General features: G+C 49.5%; 1 protein-coding gene across 2 annotated transcripts in view; it reads left to right on the top strand.

Annotated features, from left to right (window-relative positions):
• Nucleotides 1-12,343: 12,343 nt before the first annotated feature.
• The window catches only part of GRK3 (G protein-coupled receptor kinase 3), a 131,712-nt gene continuing 122,865 nt past the window's right edge, over nt 12,344-21,190 (top strand). For both annotated transcript variants that reach the window (XM_047826891.1, XM_047826890.1), the window contains exon 1: nt 12,344-12,549. In XM_047826891.1, the coding sequence (XP_047682847.1) occupies nt 12,437-12,549 (113 nt within the window). In that variant the 5' untranslated portion in view covers nt 12,344-12,436. The remainder of the gene's footprint in view (nt 12,550-21,190) is intronic.

Genomic DNA, 21,190 nt, shown 5'->3' with positions numbered 1-21,190 from the left:
AGTATGCATTTCTGTCGGAAATATGCGTATCTTGGAGTAAAATTCCTTGGTCATATGGTAAATGCATATTTAGCTTTAGCGGATTCTGCCAATTTTCCAAAACGGTCAAACCAATTTACACTCACAAGAGCAGTGTATAAGAGCTCCATCTGTTCTGTGTCCTTGTCAACATTTGGGTTTTGTTTGTACTTTTTAATTTTAGCCATTCTAACATAAAACACTGTTATAGGCATCATTCTACGTTGTACGGGTTATCTTGAATCTTCCTGACAAGCCTGTTACTGGTCCCACTTTCTTTTCTTTTTTTCTTTTTATGCATTTATTTATTTTTGAGACACAGAGAGAGCACAAGTGGGGAGGGGCAGAGAGAGAAGGAGACAGAATCCAAAGCAGGCTCCAGGCTCCGAGCTGTCAGCACAGAGCCCGATGCGGGGCTCGAACCCATAAACCGTGAGATCATGACCCGAGTCGAAGTCGGACGCTTGACCGACTGAGCCATCTGGGCACCCCCTGGTCCCACTTCCTGAATAAAGAACCAGAAGCCTTGGGAAGTCAGGGCATTTGCCTAAGGTTCTCCCAACCAGAGTGAATTAAAGTTGAGAATCCAACGGTGCAGGTAACACCCTGGTTTCTGGTGCATATGCTGAGCCACGACCAATTCTCACTCTGTCACCTACCAAACCAGTGTTTAGGGGCGCGATCCCATGGACCTCATCCCCATGGGTAATCGTATTATTCCATTAAGCAACACCTCTGCGTCTGGGCTTGTACCCGCACTCCATTCTTGACCCCCCAGGGTCCTATATTGCTGGAAGTAGTTCTTTTCCATTACTCAGAGCATAAATTTCAGCGAAACCATACCCTTTTGCCCCCTAACAAATAGCAGTTTACTTGAACCAGTGACCAAGGATTTCATTCTCTTGAGGGGAGGAGAGATTTCCAAGGCTGCGGGGACAGTTTCTAGGGTGCCCCCCCCGTGATCCCGTCTCTTGGTGTTCACACCCTTTGTGCAGTTACCTCTCATGGGGTGTGGGCAGAATCAGTGGCTAGAACACCACGCAAGGGGAATGAGTGTATAAGATTATAATGCCCCTCTTGTGATGCATCGTTGAGGCATGTGGCCATGCTCAGGGGGTCTAAGTCACAAGAAGCTGGCTGTCACTTCTAGGAGCTGAGGGCAACCTCCGGCCCACAGTCAGCAAGAACCTGAGGCCCTAAATCCGACAGGCCCCAAGGAACTACATGTCAGAGGGACCCACATAAACTTGGAAGCAGATCCTTCTCCAGCCAAGGCTCAGATGCGACGGTAGCCCCAACATGTTCTTGACCGCAGCCTCGTGAGCCCCTGAACGGAGGGGGCTCATCCCTACCCAGACCCCTGCTCATCCCTACCCAACCCCCGATGCACAGGGGCTTTGAGGTGCTAAGTGTCACCTTCAGCTGCAAAGTTTGTGGGCAGGTGACTCCCCAGTGATCACTAACGCAAAAGCCTCGTCGCTGCACGGAGATGGCGAATGCAATCAAAACACCCGATCTGATCAGCCAACAGATCTCGCCCAGGTTAAGTGCTGGTAGGAAACAACCACAGCGTTTCTAGATGGGGGGAAACTCCCCGTGGAGATGCTAAAGTCCTGTACCTCGTGACCAGCAGATGAAGGTTTTGGAGCCCAACATCCCCGTGATGTCCGGACCGTGATCCCACAGTCTTGGGAAATCACTTTCTCTCTCGCGCATCTGTTGGGTTCCAAGTGTGATTGGAGCAGTCCTAAAGACTCCCAAGGGGGCTGTTGGCTGGAGTAACATTTCTTGAGCAAGGGTTCAGAGTTTCCCAATATGTGCTGGGTGTCCATACGGATGGGAGCTGGATTGATGGGGCAGCAAAGGTGGGTGAGCACAGGGGAGAGGTCGGGTGCTGTCAGATAAGCCCCAGCACCCGGATCCTGCCCGTGACTCTGCATCTCACTCCCTCCCGCCACCCCCTCCCCCGCAGCAGACTGACCCCACGGAGTCACCATTTGCATGTGGCATCTATTTGCATAGCACACACTGGTCCCTGGCACTTGCTAGAAGGAGGCAAAACAGACGTTTCTTTTCAAGGCCTCCGGGGTGGAAGCGTTTTGCCCCCATGCTGTTCGTCACTCTTGTTTGTTTAGAAAAATGAAGGCCTCCATGGACAGAACTACCATTTGTTTGCTCCCTCGCAGTCCTATATAAAGCAGTTTGTAAGGAAAGTCCTCCAGAAAAATTCGGCCTCACCCTCTCCCTCTCCCCAGCCCCCCCGCCCGGCTCATGTCTTTTTCTGGGCTTATGTCAAAGGCAGGGGAAGGTCATCATCCAGAGAGCTGCCAGAGGTCCCGTGCACAAGGCCAACCAGACCATGTCACGTCTCTGCTTGATGCCGTCCATGGCTCCCCATTGCTCTCAAGGCAGAGGCCCCGCTCTTTGGAGTGGACTTCATGGCCCTGCAAGGGTGTGACTTCTGCCCCGTCTCAGTCGCTGGCTTAACCTCACCCCTCCTCCCCGGGCTTTCCAAGAACGCTTCTCCTACTCAGGGCTTTTGCCCAAGCTTCCACTGCCGCCCGGAAGTCCTCTCCCCTCCTCTTTCTGCCCCCCTTCAGTTCTCGGCTTCAGTGTCACCTCCTCAGAGAGGGCCTCCTGGATCCACACCTACTTGTGAGGTCCCCCGTCACAGGCACGATCACGCAGCACATAGCGCGATCTTAATTCAAGAGTCAGTTACGTGCTAATGAAGTATACTTGCTAGAATGTTATCCTGTGGAGGTAGGGGTGTCCACCTGGCCCCTACTGTCGTCCAGGGCCTTGCACACAGTAGGCCCCAACAAATACTTGCTAAATAAAGCACTGATACAGTAAAGGAATCTGGGAATACATGAATGAATGGGGAGCAGTGTCATTATTTATTTATTTATTTGTCTTAAAATATTTGTTAACATTTATTTCTTATTTATTTAAAAAATTTTTTTATGTTTATTTATTTCTGAGACAGAGAGAGACAGAGCATGAGAGGGGGAGGGGCAGAGAGAGAGGGAGACCCAGAATCGGAAGCAGGTTCCAGGCTCTGAGCTGTCAGCACAGAGCCCAACGCGGGGCTCGAACTCACAAACTGTGAGATCATGACCTGAGCCGAAGTCGGTCACTCAACCGACTGAGCCACCCAGGCTCCCCACGTTTATTTAATTTTAAGCGAGAGACAAAGTGAAAGTGGGGAGGAGCAGAGAGAGAGAGGGAGACCCAGAATCTGAAGCAGGCTCCAGGCTCTGAGCTGTCAGCACAGAGCAGGACGCAGGGCTCAAACCCACAAACTGCGAGATCATGACCTGAGCCGAAGTCGGACGCCCAACCGACTGAGCCACCCAGGCGTGCCGCAGTGTCATTTTTTAGATCTGAGACCTTCCTTGGCTCCTTGGAGAGACTTATCTTTCAAAAACGATCACTTTAGCTTTGGGGTTCATGGTGGCTGGACTCCGATTCCCTCCACGGGACGGATGTTTGCCTTTGGAGGGGCCGGGTTTGGTGACACGGACGGACTCCGTGAGGGTCTGCAGGCTGGGACGGCAGGGGGTGACACTGGGCTGGTCACGGTGACAGGAAGGGGAGCTTCAGGGCTGGAGTGGTTCCAATCCCCACATAAGCCTGAGATACTTCAGAACTGGCCTGGAGAAGGCGATTCTTGGAGGGAGAGCATTCTAGACTTGAGACTGGCCAGAATTCCAGGACTTTTTGTGGTCTGCCAAATTCCACGCTTGGCTCTTCCCGGAAACAATTACGTGCCGTGGGGGCCCTGGGAGAATGTGTGGGTGTTGGCAAGTCTAGGCACAGAGGCAATTGGGCCCGACTCCACCATGGGGACTTCACTCATTCAAGTCCTGTTGGGCCCCGCCGTGTGCCTTACCATCTCATTTAATCCCTACAACAATCTTTGCCAGATATATATTTTAAAGTTAATTTATTTATTTTGGGGGGGGGAGGAGAGAATGAACTGGGGAGGGGCAGAGAGAGAAGGGGACAGAGGATCCAAAGTGGGCCTCTGCAGACAGCAGAGAGCCTGATGCAGGGCTCGAACTCACGAACCACGAGATCATGACCTGAGCTCAAGTCGGACACTTAACCGACTGAGCCAGTCAGGCGCCCCTAATCTTTGCAATATTAATTATCCTCAATTACAGAGGAGACAAGGGAGATTCAGAGAGGGGAAGCTGCTTTGGCTAAGATCATACAGGTAACGACAGAAATGAGACTCAGACTGAGGCTTACATCAATGATCCATTCTCTTTATTTTCAAGCATGCCACACCCCAAAATGGCTCTAGGTCAATAGGGTCAGCTGAGTGGTTCTTGGGGCTGCCCCAAACACATTATACATACACTCATGATCGCACATATACGCACAGATAATCTAGGCAAATGAAAGGCAAAGCCTTCTAATTTATGGTCAGGAATACGGTTTAAAACTCAGACATTTCTTGCGGTACCTGTGTGGCTCAGTCAGTTAAGCGTCAGACTCTTGATTTTGGCTCAGGTCATGATCTCACAGTTCGTGGGTTTGGGCCTCGCGTCGGGCTCTACGCTGTCAGAATGGAGCCTGCTTGGGATCCTCTCTCTCTCTGCCCCTCCCCTACTCTCACTCTCTCTCTTTCTCTCTCTCAAAATAAATAAAATAAACATTAAAAAAAAACCACTCAGACATTTCTACGAAAGTTGACCAACAAATTCACACTACAGTGTAAATGGCTGATAGGAGATATTTTTCATGAGAGCAGTTCTCGATGAAGGAAGAGGGCATTTGGAAGAGACAATAGTGCCCGAAGGGCTAAAGGGACAGGAAGAGAGAAAGGGGAAGGAAAAGGAGAAATGGACTTAGGAAATGAAAGGAGCCTCAGAAGAGAATTCTCGACAGCTTTGCATTACTGCGGAGGGGTGGCTTTTGAGCAGAAACTCGAATGGTGAGAGGCCAAGAAAAGATCTGGAAGGGGAGCATTCCAGGTAAAGAAACCAGGAGGAAAAAGCCCCTGAAGTTAGACTTGGGTTGGCCAGTGCGACCCAGGCTTGGCGAATGGATTTGCAGTAGCAGAAACCGAGTTAGAGCATTTTCTTGGGATTTTCCAGCTTAGTGCACAACTGAACGTGTACTATGTTATCTTGTCTGACCCAGAAGCCCCCATGACTTAGAGTGCAGGGGGGCTATTTAGAAGACAGGAATTAGGGGAGAAAAAGCTCTTTCAACCCGCCGGGTTCAACTGCTATTAATTTAGTTATGGTACTTGCTTCGCAAGGGACTTGGCACCTTTCTCATGTTGAAAATGAAGCCAACCGTCTCCATCCCGGCGTTTGGGGAAGAGTTAATGAGATAGTCACGCAAACTATTCCATGTGATAGTTGGTATACCATAAGCACTTAATAAGTGCTGCCTGCTGTTATTATTTCTATTTCATACAGCCAGAGTGCCCTATTTGGAAGAGGATGTCAGCGTGGCCATCTACCTCCTAAGACTGGTTCTGTGTCCTGGCGGATGAGTGATTTCTTTTTAGTGCCTGCCACACTGATGGTGCTCAGCGAAATGTTTGTTGAATGAATGCAAGCGTGAACAAAGGTGGCACAGATCAGGCGGAAATAGAAGACAGAGCATAAAAACGCGTGGGCAGAGGAGTTTGAAGATAACTTGGTAAGCAATGGGGAGTTATTGAGGGCTCTGGAGCAGGGGCAGGGAGGTGTCAGGATTGGAGGAGGGCTGGGTTGGAGGCAAGGTGAACAACTGGCAAGCTGGGGGCATCTTCTGGATGAGGAACATGACAGATTTGTTCTGAAGGTTCCAGGGAGGAGGGAAGGAGGGCTTTCCTTTCGTGTTTCCTGCTGGCATGGAGAACTGCAAATCACCCTGCATGACTCCCCTCTGTCCTGGCACACACCAAGGTGTGTGCGGGGGCCTTGGATGCTACCCTATACCGGGCCGGGGTCCCTCTCGTTCACCTGTGTCGTATCTCCAGCCAGAAGAGTCCAAAGCATATCTGATAAGTTTTGAAACCTCCCACTGGCTTCTCTAAAATAGCTTCAGTTCCCCTCTGCGGCTCCCAGGCCCTACCTAATCCCATCCTGCTGACCTCCCTGACACGTCTCTCCTGTTCCTCCTCCTCTCTCTAGGGGCTGCCCATCTGGACTCAGCTGATCTGATCTTTCCCTAATCTGGATTTCTCCCATGTGGTGTGTGCCTGAACTAAAGGTTCAAGGGCGACCTTCTCAGCCTTTAACCACGGGAATCCCTTGGCGGTCTGGTTATGGTGCAGATTCCCCCTTGGGTAGGCATGGGGTGGGGCCTCCTCCTTGAGGCCCAGGGGGTCCGGGCTTGTGAGAAGTGCAGTCTCTCAGGGCCCCCCTCTGGCTTTCTGAGTCTGGATCTGCACATTCGCAATTTCAGCACCTGGGTGTCTTGCCGGGGGGTGGGGGGGCTCTGGGCCAGCACATGTGATCACCTTTCTGGTGGCTCTTGGGGGCGTCCTCTTAGACCAGGGTTATGCCAGGGCTGACCCAGTGACCATGATTTTGTTTCTGAGTCTACACCCATGAGCTCTGACACAATGAGACCAGTTGGGATGCTCTCACCTCTGGCTGGGAGGGAAGAAACAGAACCGGCTGCGGCTGCGTGAGAACGAGATGCTAGCTGAGAGGTGGGGAATAGACTCACTGGTCCCCTGCAGCCACTGGCCCATGTGGTATGCCCCACATGACTTGTGTTTGAAGGGTGTGACAGGGCAGGCCAATAGGATTTTTCTTAGCAGACTGGGGTCTATGGTGGCCTTTCTCGGACGGATCTTGATATAATTTCCCAGCTGAGTGGCCCATGTCCTTTTAGGCAGAACCGCGGAGGGAAGGTCACCGGGTTAAGGGCCAGAGGTAACTTGCCAATGCAGCCAAGTTCAGGCCTTGTGACTTACATACCCAGAGGTCATCTTCTCACTGCCAGAGAGGGAGACAAGATGGGCTTTCTGGTCCCACAGAAAAGCCAAGACCTGCCCTGGGTGTCTGAGGGTTCCAAGGGGCTTGCTTTCCAAATGTCATTGCTGGCCCTGCATTCCTGCCTCTGCTCAGCTCTCAATCTCTCCGTCTTTTGGCTGTTCCTTTATCACGGGTGTTGGGCCCGGGTGGCCCCTGGCTCCCCATGTCCCCTGCAAGCCACCAGCGAAGTGCCCACAAATACAAGCCATGAGGTTGTAAGGGTCAACGGAAAGGCACGGCCTTGCTCTGCTGAACAGCAAAGTCAAAACATCACAGATGACAGAGGAACAGACTTCCTATTCCTGAATGTTCCCTGGACCACCTCCCCTCCCCAACTGTCCCCCTCCCCCCCAGGGGATTTTCACTGGAGAGCCTGGTCTCAGGCCATTTCATAGCTTTCTCTGCCTTACTCTCTCCTTCTGCAAATCTTTCTGTTAGGCAAAGGGATTTATCTCTGGCGACCGTAAGGATTAACTGCGTACTGTCTGCGTATCGTCTGATAACGGTAAAACCGAACCCCACAAGATGTTATGTTATTGAGGGGCGTCCGTATTCTTCACCGTGCAAAGGGATTTGCTGTAGGATTACACAGATCCAGAGAACTTTAGAATTTGATGGGACCTTGGGCACCAGCTCATTCAATCCCTTTACTAGGCAGGGGTGGGCGGTGAGATTTAAACGGTGTAAGAGGCTTGCTTCCAGCTACTCAGCAATGCCAGAGTCAGGGGCAGTGGGGGCGGGGGGGTCGTCACATTCAGCATGACTTCTTGTGTCCCAGGACTGGGCTCTTCCCATCAGGCCTTGCATGATATAGAGAAACTCCCAACAGTGAGGAGGATAAAATCAGTGATGATATTTTTTCGAGTGCTTTCTATGTGTCAGATGGTGTCCGAAGTGCTTTTCATGTGCTATAACATTGGTCTCCCAGCAATGCTACGAATACCAGTGAGAGAGTGCTGAGGCAGAGAGAGATTAAGTGATTCGTCTAAGGTCGCACAGCTCAGAAGTACTGGCATGGGGGTTCCAATCCAGGCTACCTGGCTCCTGAGCCCACGTGCTGAACCACAACACTCTAAGGCTTCTCTTTAGACTCCCTGACCCGGAGCCCTGGCAGAGAGATGAGTTTCCACCTATTTATTTATTTATTTATTTATTTATTTATTTTAATGCTTATTTTTGAGAGAGAGCAGGGGAGGCGCAGAGAGAAAGGGAGACACAGAATCCAAAGCAGGCTCCGGGCTCTGAGCTGTCAGCACAGAGCCTGATGCGGGGACCAAACTCGTGAACCGTGAGATCGTGACCTGAACCGAAGTTGGAGGTTTAACTGACTGAGCCACCCAGGTGCCCCTCCATCGACATATTTAGAGGAAGGTACTTCTGTAGTAAACATAATTTCAGTGCCACGCAAACCAAAGCTTGATATCAGGTCTCTGGACAGATCTTTTAAAGTACTGGGTGGTTAGGCATAGGGCCGCCATTCAAGTTTGTAAAGCTTTGCTGATAGAATAAACGCAGGTCGTATGACGCACACATGGAAAGAAGCGGGATTGTGATGAAGGTTACAGGTGAAATGGGGTCACCATCCTAACACGATTGAAAGAAATCGTGTTAATTAAGTCATGAAAGTGTGTTACACCATCCTGCTAGAGATGTCTGCAGACTTCACAGAGTGAGAAGTTTGGAAATGAACCCACTCAAATGCCAATCGTGTGTATTGCTTTTGGGGTAGCAAAATTATCTTGCTGTTGCAAAAAAACGATCATGTCACTTACAAAACACGTGCTTGCAAACCAATCATGTCACTCTTAGCAGTGCTTGAATGAAAGATGGTGATAATAATAAATTAAGGCCAGGCATGTTCTGCTGGTCTCTGACATCAGCTCATCTGAATCTTCGACTTGACTTTTTTCCTGTGGGCTTGATTAATTTCCTGGAATATCCCTCACTTCACTGCCCCGCCCTCCCCGCCCGGTCCTCTATAGTCTGGAGATTTTCACCGTGGGTAGGCAGCCCCAGCTAAGCCCAGAATCTAAAACAAAAAAGACGAGTTAGCTCTCTAGTTAACGTCTTCCTTTCAAGTGGCTATCGTAATTAACCCTGGAGAGTATGAACCTTAATGTATCCATCTCAGCTACGTTTTCCCAGAATCCTGGAAACTCATAGAAAAGAGAACATTACGAACCTTGTAGGAACTCAGCAGTTTCATCTATTATCACAGGCAGTGGGAGCCCAAAGCTATTTAAATCATCTGGGGGAAGGGCAGGGTGGGACCGTAATTATTCGCAAGGGGCATGATTGGCCTAGTGCAAACGGACTGTCATCTTTCTCTGTGCATAGTAATGATTACAGGCTGGCCATGGTGTTTAGCAACAGGATCTAGCGGGTCACTTAGGACAACTTCATCACTGTCATTAGCGCCTCTTGCTTGCAGTGAACACAAAAAGCTGTTCAACGTGAAGAGAGTCAAGGGAAAGAAAGAGAGGAGGGGGTGGAAAAAGCCAAGGAGAGAGCCAGGGAAGCAAGGTTCGCACACTATTAATACCAAGGAAAAATACCCCTGGGTGCTCCAGTCAGCTGACTTCAATGGTGAAGCGGCCTCAGTTAGGGGCCCCAATTTTGGACTCCCTGCTCTTTCTCCTAGAAGAGTAATTGCTTATGTTTATGGAGGCTAATCATTTATGCCAATGTTCGTTCCTAGAAAAGCCCCAGAGGGATGTTATTTTTGGTAAAGGGTCTTCCTGCTTCAAGTGTAGTGACTGAATAACTAGTTTCAGTATCTCCTCTCGCATGCCAGGGTAAAATGAAACAAAATAAATAGAGGAAGTGCAGTGACCTTTGTTGGGGACCTACTGGATGTCAGGCAAGGTGGCATTTTACGTGTATCGTCTCCTGTGTCTTCTCAATAACCCTGGGGGCTGTGGCTTGATGAGATCCATAAAGGACAGAGAGGTAAAAGGTTGCCGCTGAAATCACCCGGCCAGTGAGAGCCAAGCAGGGATTTGAATTCAGGTGTTTCTTGTTCCAAGTTTATTACATTACGTCAAATACACACACACACACACACACACACACACACACACACACGCATACACATAAACCAACCCCCTCCCCTGCCAAACAAAACAAGCACAACCACCAAAATTCTAAACTGACGTCAGAGGCGAGGTTAAAAATCTCCCCCCTTGCAAGATCATGAAAAAGTAGGCAAGAAGTATGTATTTCAGGATCTGATCCTGTGAAAGCTTGAATGATCAAAAGTCATATTGAAAGAAATCGTGTTAATTAAGTCATGAAAGTGTGTTATGCTTTTTTGGGGGAACTTACCCCCTCCTCCTGGGGTGACCTTTGACAAGACATTCTATGTTCCCGTTTTTAGGGAAAAGAAAAAAAGTGGGTAGAAGATGAAAGTTTGATATTTGGATCACGCAAATCTTTGTCTCATTCGTGTATTTTGCTTGTGCTGGCTTTCTGCTGCCCGACCAAGTTCCTTTGACTCATGTTCCGACTCCTTACGTCCTTCTTATCCTTTTCTGGACAACTTTACCAATATCGTGCCTTAGATCTTGAGAAATATCTGGTAAAACTGGCCAATTGGGATGGCAGGCATAACTGGGAAACAGATGGGGGGGGTGTGGTAAGAAAGGGAGGGAGAGAACAAAAGAGGGCAGCCGTTCTCAAGACACCCAGAGGCTGCCTCTGCTGTGACATTACATTTAATGCCGAAAACTTGACCCAAGCCATTTCTGGTGAACTCTGTTAAACCCTGTAAGCTATTGGCAGGACGCTTACTCACTTTGTACTGAGTCCGGGCTCCTGGTGCAGTGTGACCAATGGGCATGAATTCAGGGGGATTGAAAAAAATTAATTCCCAGGGACGCCTGGGTGGCTCAGTCTGTTGAGCACCAACTCTTGATTTCGGCTCAGGTCACCGTCTCCCGGTCCTTGGGTCGGAGCCGTTCATTGGGCTCCGCACTGACAGCACGGAGCCCGCTTTGGATTCTCTTTCTCCCTTCCTCTCTGTCCCTCGTTCTCTCTCTCTCTCAAAATAAACAAATAACCTTAAAAAAAAAATTCCCAGCTCAGGTCATCTTGGGACTTCCTGGGTGTCCCTTACCACCACTCCAGCCAGAGTACCACGTGGGTTCTAAAGGGGACTTGTGTGTACCGCCGGGGGGGGGGGGGCGGGGGAGTAAGAAGCAAATGAAAACCTCAGGCAGGGGTTGGGTGGTGGTGAACAGACGATGAGACCAAGACCGAGGATCAGGAAGCTGGAAAGTCCCTCCTGCCTTGGTGTCTGGGTTCTCGCTTTTCCACTTCCCTAAATCACCCTGGCGGTGGGCCCCTGCGCACAGTGGGTGTCCCCTGATTCTCTCTTTAACTGATGGCAAAACCACAAGAGCCGGACTCCTTAGTTCTCTGTTCTCAGCGATCAGGTTAACATCCAACCTCCAACCTCTCACCTGAGTGCAAGGGAGCTGTGACCACCTTGACCAGAGAGAGTGCTCCTCCATCAGGGGGCTCCCCTCCCTAAGGGCAGCTCCCGTGGGAGCGCTCACCCCACTTCGCCCTGGCTTAGCATGAGAGAAGCAACTTTCTCCAGCTTTTAGGGTTTTCCTGGCTGAATTCACAAGCGAGGATGTTTGGAGTCAGGGGCGAGGCTTGGTGGGGGGGGGGGGGGGGGTGGTGCCGGCCGGCTGGGTAGCCTGGGTTCGAGGGTAGCCCGGAACCAAGGCTTCGGCAGCCCCTGCGGGGACAGGTGGGGCACGCGCTTTTCTGGGGCCACCCCAGGCCTCCCGCAGGAATGCTGACTGGCACTGTCGGGTTTGAGAAGTAGCGTGTCTACGGCCCGGGAGAGCTCCCCACCGCTTCTTGGGTGGTGGGCGTCGGGTCCAGGGCATCCCCGGCTGGCAGGGGTCCGGAGGAGAGGGGGCGTGAGCGCGCCTGGAGCGGGAGGCGGGAAGTGGGGAGGAGGAGGAGGGAAAAAAGGAGGGGGAGGAGGAGGAGAGGAAGTCCCCCGTGGCCACCCCGAAGGGAGGGCGGGACGGTGCCCGCGGGCACTCGGTCAGGAGACGACGGCTGGGCCGGCAGGGCAGCTACGCCGGCCAACCGAGGGACTACGACCGCCGGGCGCGCGCTCCCCGCCGACCCCCGGCTAGAGGGGCGGGGGCGGCGGCGCGTGCGCGGGGCGGCGGGCGGGGGCGCGCGCGGGGGGCGGGGCGGCGCGCGGCGACCCCAGCGGGCGCGAGGCTGCGGCGCGCCGAGCGGGGCGCGGGGGCGCGCGGGCGGGAGCGCGCGGGGGGGGGGGCTGCCCCGGGGCGGCCCCCCCACGTCGGGGCGCGGCGGGCGGCGGCGGCGGGAGCGCGTCCCGTCCGGGTCCCGAGGAGTCGCCGCCGCCGCCACCGCCGCCGCCGCCGCCGCTCGCCAACATGGCGGACCTGGAGGCCGTGCTGGCCGATGTCAGCTACCTGATGGCGATGGAGAAGAGCAAGGCGACCCCGGCCGCCCGCGCCAGCAAGAAGATCGTGCTGCCCGAGCCCAGGTACCGGCCGCCCGGGTCCGCGGCGCCCCCCGCGCCGCCGCCCTCGGCGGCCGCCAGCGACCCCCTGCGTCCGGGAGGGTCGGGCGCTCGGCCGCTGCTGTTCTCCTTCCCCCACCCTCAGCCTCACCGTTCCCGTCTCTGAAATGGGCATCAGAGGGCTGCTGGGAGGGGGGTCCCCGGGAGAGAGCGCCCCAAAGTGCTCAGCGTGGCGCCCCGCGCGCAGAAGCGCCCGGGCAACGGGCTGCCGGGAGGTGGTTGTGACTTGGCTGGACCAGCTCCAGCCCTGTCGCCCCCTCGTGTCCCATCTCTGTGGTCCTCAGCGCTCCTCTGCCATGGCTCCCACCTGCCCCAAGCCTGCCCTTCCAGCCCCATCCCTCTCCTTTCTGTCCCATCTCTGTCACCCGTCCAGCCCCATCCTCATGGGCCCCTTCTGCCCCGAGCCTGTGGCTCCCCCGTGCTGCATCCTGGTCGTTCCTTCTCTGGTTCCTGCTGCCCCTGTTGCCAACTGCGTCCTCTCCTCAGCTCCCTGTGTGCTCCTTAGCTGGGGAGTGCAGGCTTCTTGCCTTTGTCCCAGGTACTTAAGTGCAGTTTTCAGTGCTTTCTCCCCTTGGGGTCCAGTCTATTCCGCTTCCTATCCTCCTATCTTTTCCTCTTTCGTGTCCCCCGGGCAGTGATGAGTGGCTTGTGACCCACACAGTTTTCTTTTTGGTGCCAAGCCTATCGCCCAAGCAGCTTTCCTCAACTTGCAGATCCACTGGTGGTACTTTATTAAAAGGTTGAAATGGGATTCACTTTACACACACATGGAAAGGTTGATTCCAGACAGGAATTTGTTGTTTAAATTACCAAAGAAGGGCCCGATTGAATTGGCTGGGGGTTTTAGTGAGGGCCGTACCAAGTTCTAATTTTATCTCGAAAATGGTTTCTTATCAATGGAACCAGTTAAAGACTTTACTGGTTCGTGTCATTAGCACTACCCCAGAAAAGATCGTTCATCAGATTAATAGAGTTTCAAATAGTGTATCAAAAGATTAGGGTTCGATTTCCCCCCCCCCCCCCCTTAGCTTCTTTTCTGATTAACACCATCATGAGTTGTATAGTGAATGTGCTAAGTAGCTCTTGGTAGAATTGATGATAAAGAGAGGCATCTTCTTTGTGGTGAATTTGAAACCAGGCAGTTTGGTAAAATACTAGAAACTCAACCAAAACTATTCTCCACTGGCCAGCATCAGTGTTTCAAGCATTATACTTACCCAAGCTTGCTTAAATTGTTACCTTGACGTAAGAAAACAATCCTTCTTTTAATGCGAAGTGATCACCAGATAATTTTTCCAAGTCCGTTCATGCTGAGCCCTATGAACAGAGAAAATTATCAGTCCGTTTGAGCTACTTGTTGTGAAAAGACCAACTGTGTAAATGAATACGTGGTAGATATTTTTGGCTCGCTTGCCCTTTTCATTAGCCTATGCACCCCCTTGGTTTTGCAGGGTGTGCTCTTTGCCAAGTAGGGAAAAGCAGGGGGGAGCACAGACCTTTTGGAGTAGTGTGAAATTAACACTCCTCTTCCGGAGTCTAACATACCCGTTGCTCATTGAAAATCAGTGCTGTTTAAATTTTTTTGGCAAACGGGAAGCTAAGTAAAACAAGAACCCCCAAACCAAGCCTGGATTTCATTTTTTAAAAAACTGCATTTTTATAAATACGGTATATAGTGCTTAATTCCTTTTTCTTTTGCCTTTTCTACTTTTCCTAAAGGGCAGGGAATCCTAAATATATAGAGTCTCTAAACATAAAATTGACGAATCTTAGTTCATGGGTAGTTTTTGGGGGGGGGGGCAAAATATAATATTAAAATTAGGAACTTCTGCTCTTGTGTGTGTGTGTGTGTGTGTGTGTGTGTGTGTGTGTGTTGTTTTGAACTTAATGTGACTTCTGCTTTTTTAGTGTCCTTCTCGAGAACATACTTACATGTTTCGGGTATTCACTTCCTTGTATGAATGCCTTTGTTTTCGGTGGTGTTCTTTGGTAACACTTTCTTTTAAGGCAGAACTGGGAGGTGGTGAGCGTATTTCTCATGACATTTCAAGTAAAACATCGTGCAGATTTTTATGTACCACTGGATGGCAGGTAGTGGTAGCTGCCTGCTGGACTTTGGGGTAGGGGTGGGAGGCTGCGGGGTTTCTCCATCTGGTAAGGAAGTTAATTTTCATTTTAAAATGCCTCAGCACAATGGTTCAAAAGACTAGTGTGATTTTACTCTGTCGGTAAAGGACGGTGGTCAAATGTTTTCTGATAAGAGTTTCTATTTCAGCTTCATTGTGGCATGAACTGTGTGATCACCAGTCTTTGGTGTTCTTGAAAAAGGTGTTTAGATTCGTCTTTTTAGTATCTCAGTGACGAGTATAACAATTGCCATGGGTCTGTCACCAGTGACCTTTTATTTCCAGCCGATTATTTGAAATCACTGTAGTATTTTCTGCATGCTTCCTCGTTTTAGTTGCTTTGCTTCTTCTGTAGCTTTAACCAGAAAAGCTACGGGACTGCGTAATATCTAGCTAGTTTAAATGAGAGGTTGGGTCTGCGGTCCCCTGTCTATTACAGGAGGGGACCATCCTGCCCCCTGGGGAGATCTTGCTTCTCTGAGATAGCGAGAGGCAACAGTTTGTTATGTTGACACATTATTTAATTAACGAACCCATGAGTGTAAATCCCGGAATAGCTGACTGTTCGTTCAGATTACATAGCTGCTTCAGTTTACTGAAACATTTGTTGAGTTAATGTAGCTGATGATGGGATCTGTTGGGAAGACTGAACTGTGACCCACGAGCCCACTGTGCAGGTCCAGACAGATACTCGAGCATTACACCATGTTAGAGAAGAAGTACCTTTATTTGATAGGGTCTAATTCATAAGCTAAGACTTACAGAAGGGTCAGCGTTTTAAAGCCCTGGATCATCAAGACAACTTTACTTTAGGCTCATTACTCTTTTTAACCTTTTCCAAACAGAGTGAAGTCCCATTGGCTTGGTTGGGTAACATGAACTTGACCCTTTCCCTGCATCCCATGTCCATTTAGGAGACATTGACAGTATTGGATCATTAATTGCAAAGCCTGTCCTTTTATTTTATTTTTATTATTATTTATTTATTATTTATTTTTTATTAAAGCTTTTTTTTTTTAATGTTTGTTTCTGAGAGAGAGACAGAGACAGAGAGCACGAGCAGGGGGAGGGGCAGAGAGACAGGGAGACACAGGATCCAAAGCAGGCTCCAGGCTCTGAGCTGTCAGCACAGAGCCTGATGTGGGGCTTGAACCCACAGACCGCGAGATGATGCCCTGAGCTGAAGTTGGATGCTTAAGGCACCCGGGCACCTCAATTCACTGATAATTAAAAAAAATTTTTATGTTATATTTATTTTTTTAGAGAGAGTGCAAGCAGAGGAAGGGCAGAGAAGAGAGTGGGGGACAGAGGATCTGAAGTGGGCTCCACGCTGACATCAGTGAGCCCGATGTGGGGCTTGAACTCACAAACTGTGATATCGTGACTTAGGCCAAAGTCGGACGCTTAACCAACTGAGTCACCCAGGCACCCCAGCAAAGCTTGTCCTTTTAAGGTATTCCTACAATATGATAGGAAGTTCTGAAAAATAACATTCGCAAGATTCTTTGTAACTTTCCTAGATCATTTAGAATATCCTTCAGGACATCTGTGACACCCTTTATTACATGACTTCAGTAGGGCGTTGTAGAAGCTGGGTCTCCAAGCCAGGCATGGAGAGACTATGATGAGCCTGACCACAGCCCCATCTTTCAAGGGGCTTTTTTTTTTTTTTAGTCTAGTGGGAAATACACGGTTGATCCAAGAAAGATGTTTATAAAGTGCAGTTTCTTGAAGATTCTATTTAACCACAGACAAGTAGCAATTTGGATGGCTTTTTTATTCTGCAATCATCAAACGCATTATGTTTGCTGAGCGTTTTACAATAATTGGTTAGTTATTCCCTCCGAAGACCTATCCGGCCAGAGTATACATAGTAATGTGGTAATGCTGCATCTTCCTGTTTATAACCGGATCAGATGGGATCCATGTTGAGAAGTAGCTCAGTTTTCTTCTTCTGTGGGAATGGAGTTTCTTCAGTGATTTCCCCGACTCCAGTCTGTGAGCCGTTGGGGGTAGACTTGAACTATTCCTCTGTTTTGGTTGTAGGGGATTGTGTGCCCGTGCACACCCCTCCCCAACTCGGAACTGAAGAGTCAATGTTGAAAGAATGAACGGCCTTCAGGGAAAGAGTGCTCTGTATCGCCAGTAGGAGTCTTTCTATGTATAGAACGGTGGCGGTGTTCTTGCCTCTTTTCCACTAAGGTGCACATTCGAAATGTAATTTGTTCTGACCTTTCGGTTATTATTCCATTCTTGGGCAGAGGCAATTTGTGCCAGTGACTTGGTGATTCAGGAGCTGTGCGTGGTTGTCAGTTCTTAGAAATAGATGTTCCAGTGCAATCAATTTGGGACCTAGAAGCTGCCCCAAATCCGGCATTGTGAAATGTTTTGAACGGAGAGCCCAGTAGATCTCTTTGGGTTCAGACAATCCCGGTTTTTACACGCAATGTGTTCTTAGAGACAGCGTCTCAAAAGTGCTTTTCAGTATGCTGAACTTGGCTTTGCCAAACATGTGTTTGGACAAGACAGGAACTGTTGGCTAAGACTTGAAGCAGGGAAGTGTAGGTCTTTATCTGACAGTGGGCGGCAAAGCACAGTAGGAAATGCAGAGTGGGGGAGAACAGGATGCTTGGGGTCTCCGTAGCCCTGAGGAGGGAAAGAGAAGGTTTATTACTTCCACGAGCTAGCAACGTAACAACTACCATTTATTGAGATTTCCCTTCTCCCGGGCACTTTGCATCATGAGTGCATTTGTTCCCTGTGACAGTGCAGCCTGGTGAGTGACGTAGCCTCATCCGGACAGTTAGGGACCTCTGCCCCGGGTGACAGCCAAAGCGTAGTCCAGAATGGGGTCCTTTCCTCCTTGCTGTGCCATTGTGCCAACACGAATAAGGAACACCCTCACCCCTTCTGCAATTTTTCCTTTGGGGAAAAATCACTTTGCGGGCCATGTCTATCGGCTGCTGGTGCAGCGTTTGAAAAGTCAGGACCGTCCTCAGAGACTGACAGAGAACAGCTCTTCCTCTGGGATGTGGCAAAGCGGTAATTATCACTAAGTGGATAAGCAGTTTTTTCCTTATTTCCCATGAGGAGCTCGAGGGTTAAATGCCCGTTCTGTTCAACGCAAGAAGCGCAACCTTGCAACCTTGCCGCCAAGAAATCGGTGTAATAGACCGCCTCTCCCCTCCTCTCCCCAACCCGGTCCCCAAACAGGATTTCTGTGGGGGTTATTATTCGGAAAAGAGAGCGGCCCCCGTCCCCCACCCCCGCCGAATTGTTCCATTCTGGGGAAAGGGGTAAAGGGACACAACAATATTTTTGGCTTTCTTCGCGATAAAAATCACTTTCTCCTGCAAACAGTTTTCCTTTGCTGGTGAACCATGTGTCCGAGGAATGCTGATATTTTGATGAAGATGTGTATGCCTGGTGGTCTTCTCTGGACTTTGGCAGTGGGGCAATGGAGACCTTGGAGGGGCGACTTCCACTTGAGTGTTGTGAACTCCTTTGCATATTTAGAAACTTGCACACTAATGAGGCCCTGACCTGCTTCTGCTTCTCCTGGTTCCCGAGTCTTTGTTCTTTATTTTTGTCATCGATCAGCACTCCCACCCCCTAGGCCATTCGTGATTGCCCTGCAGGTCTACAATAAACTGTGGGGTGGCGGGGGGTGGGGGGTGGTGGGGAGAAGTAATACCTTGGCTCCCCATACCCTGTAAATGTTTCTTCTAATTTTGGAAGTCTTCTCCTGGGTCATCTATGCTTCAGCCTCAGTGCGGAGCATCTGCAGGCCGTAGAACTTTCTATGTGGGGCATGACAGAGAGGACAGTTCGTTGACTCTGTCATTGGTGTTTTGTGACAGTCAGCCTCCACATAGACCTGTACTCTTGCTGGCTGCCGTTTCCTTCTTCCAGGGTCTCAGGAGTCTAGGAAAAGGTGATGATATGAAAGTACCTAGGCCCAGTTTTCATACCTAGTGAACTTGTAGGTCAGCTGTTTCATTTCTGGGCTCGTTTTCCTGTGCCCTCCTTATCACCTGCCACACTATGATACAGTTCTAGATCAGGAACCAGGAAATATGGACCAGATTCCATTGGCAACTTGCCACAGGCCCTTGATAAGTCACTTAAATTCACTGTATTTAGTTTTTCCTAGCTGTATAATATGATATCTATTCATTTGTGATCATAAAATGTCCCCTCCCCCCCCCCCCCCGCCCCAATCTCTGGGCATATTCTATATAAAATATATATATATATTAATGTTTTATTATTTTTGAGAGAAAGAGAGCATGAGTAGGGGAAGGTCAGAGAGAGAGGGAGACACAGAACCCAAAGCAGGCTCCAGGCTCTGAGCCATCAGCACAGAGCCCAACGCGGGAGATCATGACCTGAGCCCAAGTTGGACGCTTAACCGACTGAGCCACCCAGGTGCCTCAATATATATATATATATATATATATATATATATTTTTTTTTTTTTTTTTTTTTAAATTTAGTCATTTATTTTGAGAGAGAGAGAGAGAGAGAAAGGTCGAGGGAGGAGCAGAGAGAGAGAGAGAGAGAGGGAGAGAGATAATCCCAGGCAGGCTTCGCACTGTGCTTTCAGCATGGAGACCAATGCGGGGCTCCATCCCACGAACCATGAGATCGTGACCTGAGCCGAAACCAAGAGTTGGACGCTCAACCGACTGAGCCACCAGCCACCCCATACAATGTATTTGTAAACAAGAGAGGACATTAATTTCACACAGTCACAACTCAGAAAAAGATTGGACGAAATATTAAAAGGTGATTTTTCTTTAATTTATACCATGGGTGGTCGTTGTAGGGATTAGATGCAGCACAAAATGTAACACCTTAAGAAAGTACCAAGTAGTAGCCGATAAAAGGCAGCATTGCATGGAGCCCCTGTGCCACGTGCCCTGCAGAAGCAGGTTGGGAGACAGGATTTCTGAAAAGTTGATATGTTGACCCAGGCAGCAAAGAGCAGATGTTGACCTTTAGACACATAAGTAAGTGAATTTCCCAGATTTCTTCTGTTTTCTTCTAGCATTGGTGGCACTGTGTGTCTAGAACCTTGCATACATGCTACCTCACTCAGTTCTTTTTAATTTTTTTTAATGTTTATTTATTTTTGAGAGAGACAAAGAGCACGAGCAGGGAGGGCCAGAGAGAGAAGGAGACACAGAATCGGAAGCAGGCTCCAGGCTCCCAGCTGTCAGCACAGAGCCCGACGTGGGGCTCGAACTCAGGAACCGCGAGATCATGACCTGAGCCGAAGTCAGACGCTTAACTGAGTGAGCCACCCAGGCGCCCTTCACTCGGTTCTTTTTCTTTCTTTTCTTCCTCCCCACTTTTACTCTACCCTCCCTCTTTTTCTTCTTTCCATCCATCCTCCCATCCACCCATCCATCCTTCCATCTGTTCTTTCCTCCCACCCATCCATCCATCTTTCCATGTTTCCATGTTTCCTTCCATCCATCCATCCATCCATCCATCCATCCATCCATCCGACTCTGGGCTATGTTGGCTTCAATACATAAGAGTTCATAAGCATTGCTATTCTTAAATACAGATAACTAAACAATTAGGAGAGTTAGCTCATCCTTTAGAGGACTTTGCTTCAGTAAAATGAACCAGAATCACAGCCTAAAAGCAGCTGGCTTCAGTGTATTGAGCATAAGGTGATTCATTTCAGTATTCCTTAGACATTAACAGATTGCATGTTAATAACATAGCATTGTAGTATCTCATGTTTGAAAAGATCTTGGAGGGCATCCAATTTAGTCATGCATTGGATGGGTGACTTCCCTGTCTGACGTCCAGGCAGGGTCATCTCCGAGGAACATCTTTGGAAGCTCTGTGATGTTGGAAAGCTCTCTTGCAATTAATTCTGTGCACTGATGTTTTGCTGTCCTTTCATGGTTGTACAAACAAGTTTAGTCCCTGAAAAAGTGACAGATTTTCCGATATCTGAAGGCAGCTACCCTATCCCACAGTGGCTTTCACAGGAAGCTGTCCCCAGTCCTTTTAGTCACTCCCCAAATCAAGCTGAAGTCTGCACGCTACTGTCTGTAATCTGTGCCCATCAGTCTGACTATGACCTGGCTGAGTCAGAATATTAAGGTTTAAGAAGACTGAAAAGATACCTGTAGAATTCCTCTACTTAATTCAGTGGTGGCAAAACCAGTGAAAAATCTTATTCCAAGTGTGTGGTTGAATCTCTCTCAAGTTCCGTTATAGGGAGAAAATTTTTGGTTCCTCTGATGATTTGAGATTCATCACACCAGCTTGATTAGGGGATTAACATTTCCATTAGTCAGAATTTAGAAGCTACGATGGGTACCAGGTGTCTTTTGACATTGTCTGCCACTTGCTGAGTGCTAACTTCGAGGCCCTGTGTACATTCTTAGAAAATTGTGGGCTAAAATATTTTTAGGAAGAAAACGATCTTTAATTATGCCAAAAAAAGCCTTTTT

The sequence above is a fragment of the Prionailurus viverrinus genome, chromosome D3, assembly GCF_022837055.1.
Source record: "Prionailurus viverrinus isolate Anna chromosome D3, UM_Priviv_1.0, whole genome shotgun sequence".
Classification (NCBI taxonomy): domain Eukaryota; kingdom Metazoa; phylum Chordata; class Mammalia; order Carnivora; family Felidae; genus Prionailurus; species Prionailurus viverrinus.
The sequence above is the reverse complement of the archived record's forward strand: the minus strand, read 5'-3'. Positions and strand labels throughout refer to the sequence as shown.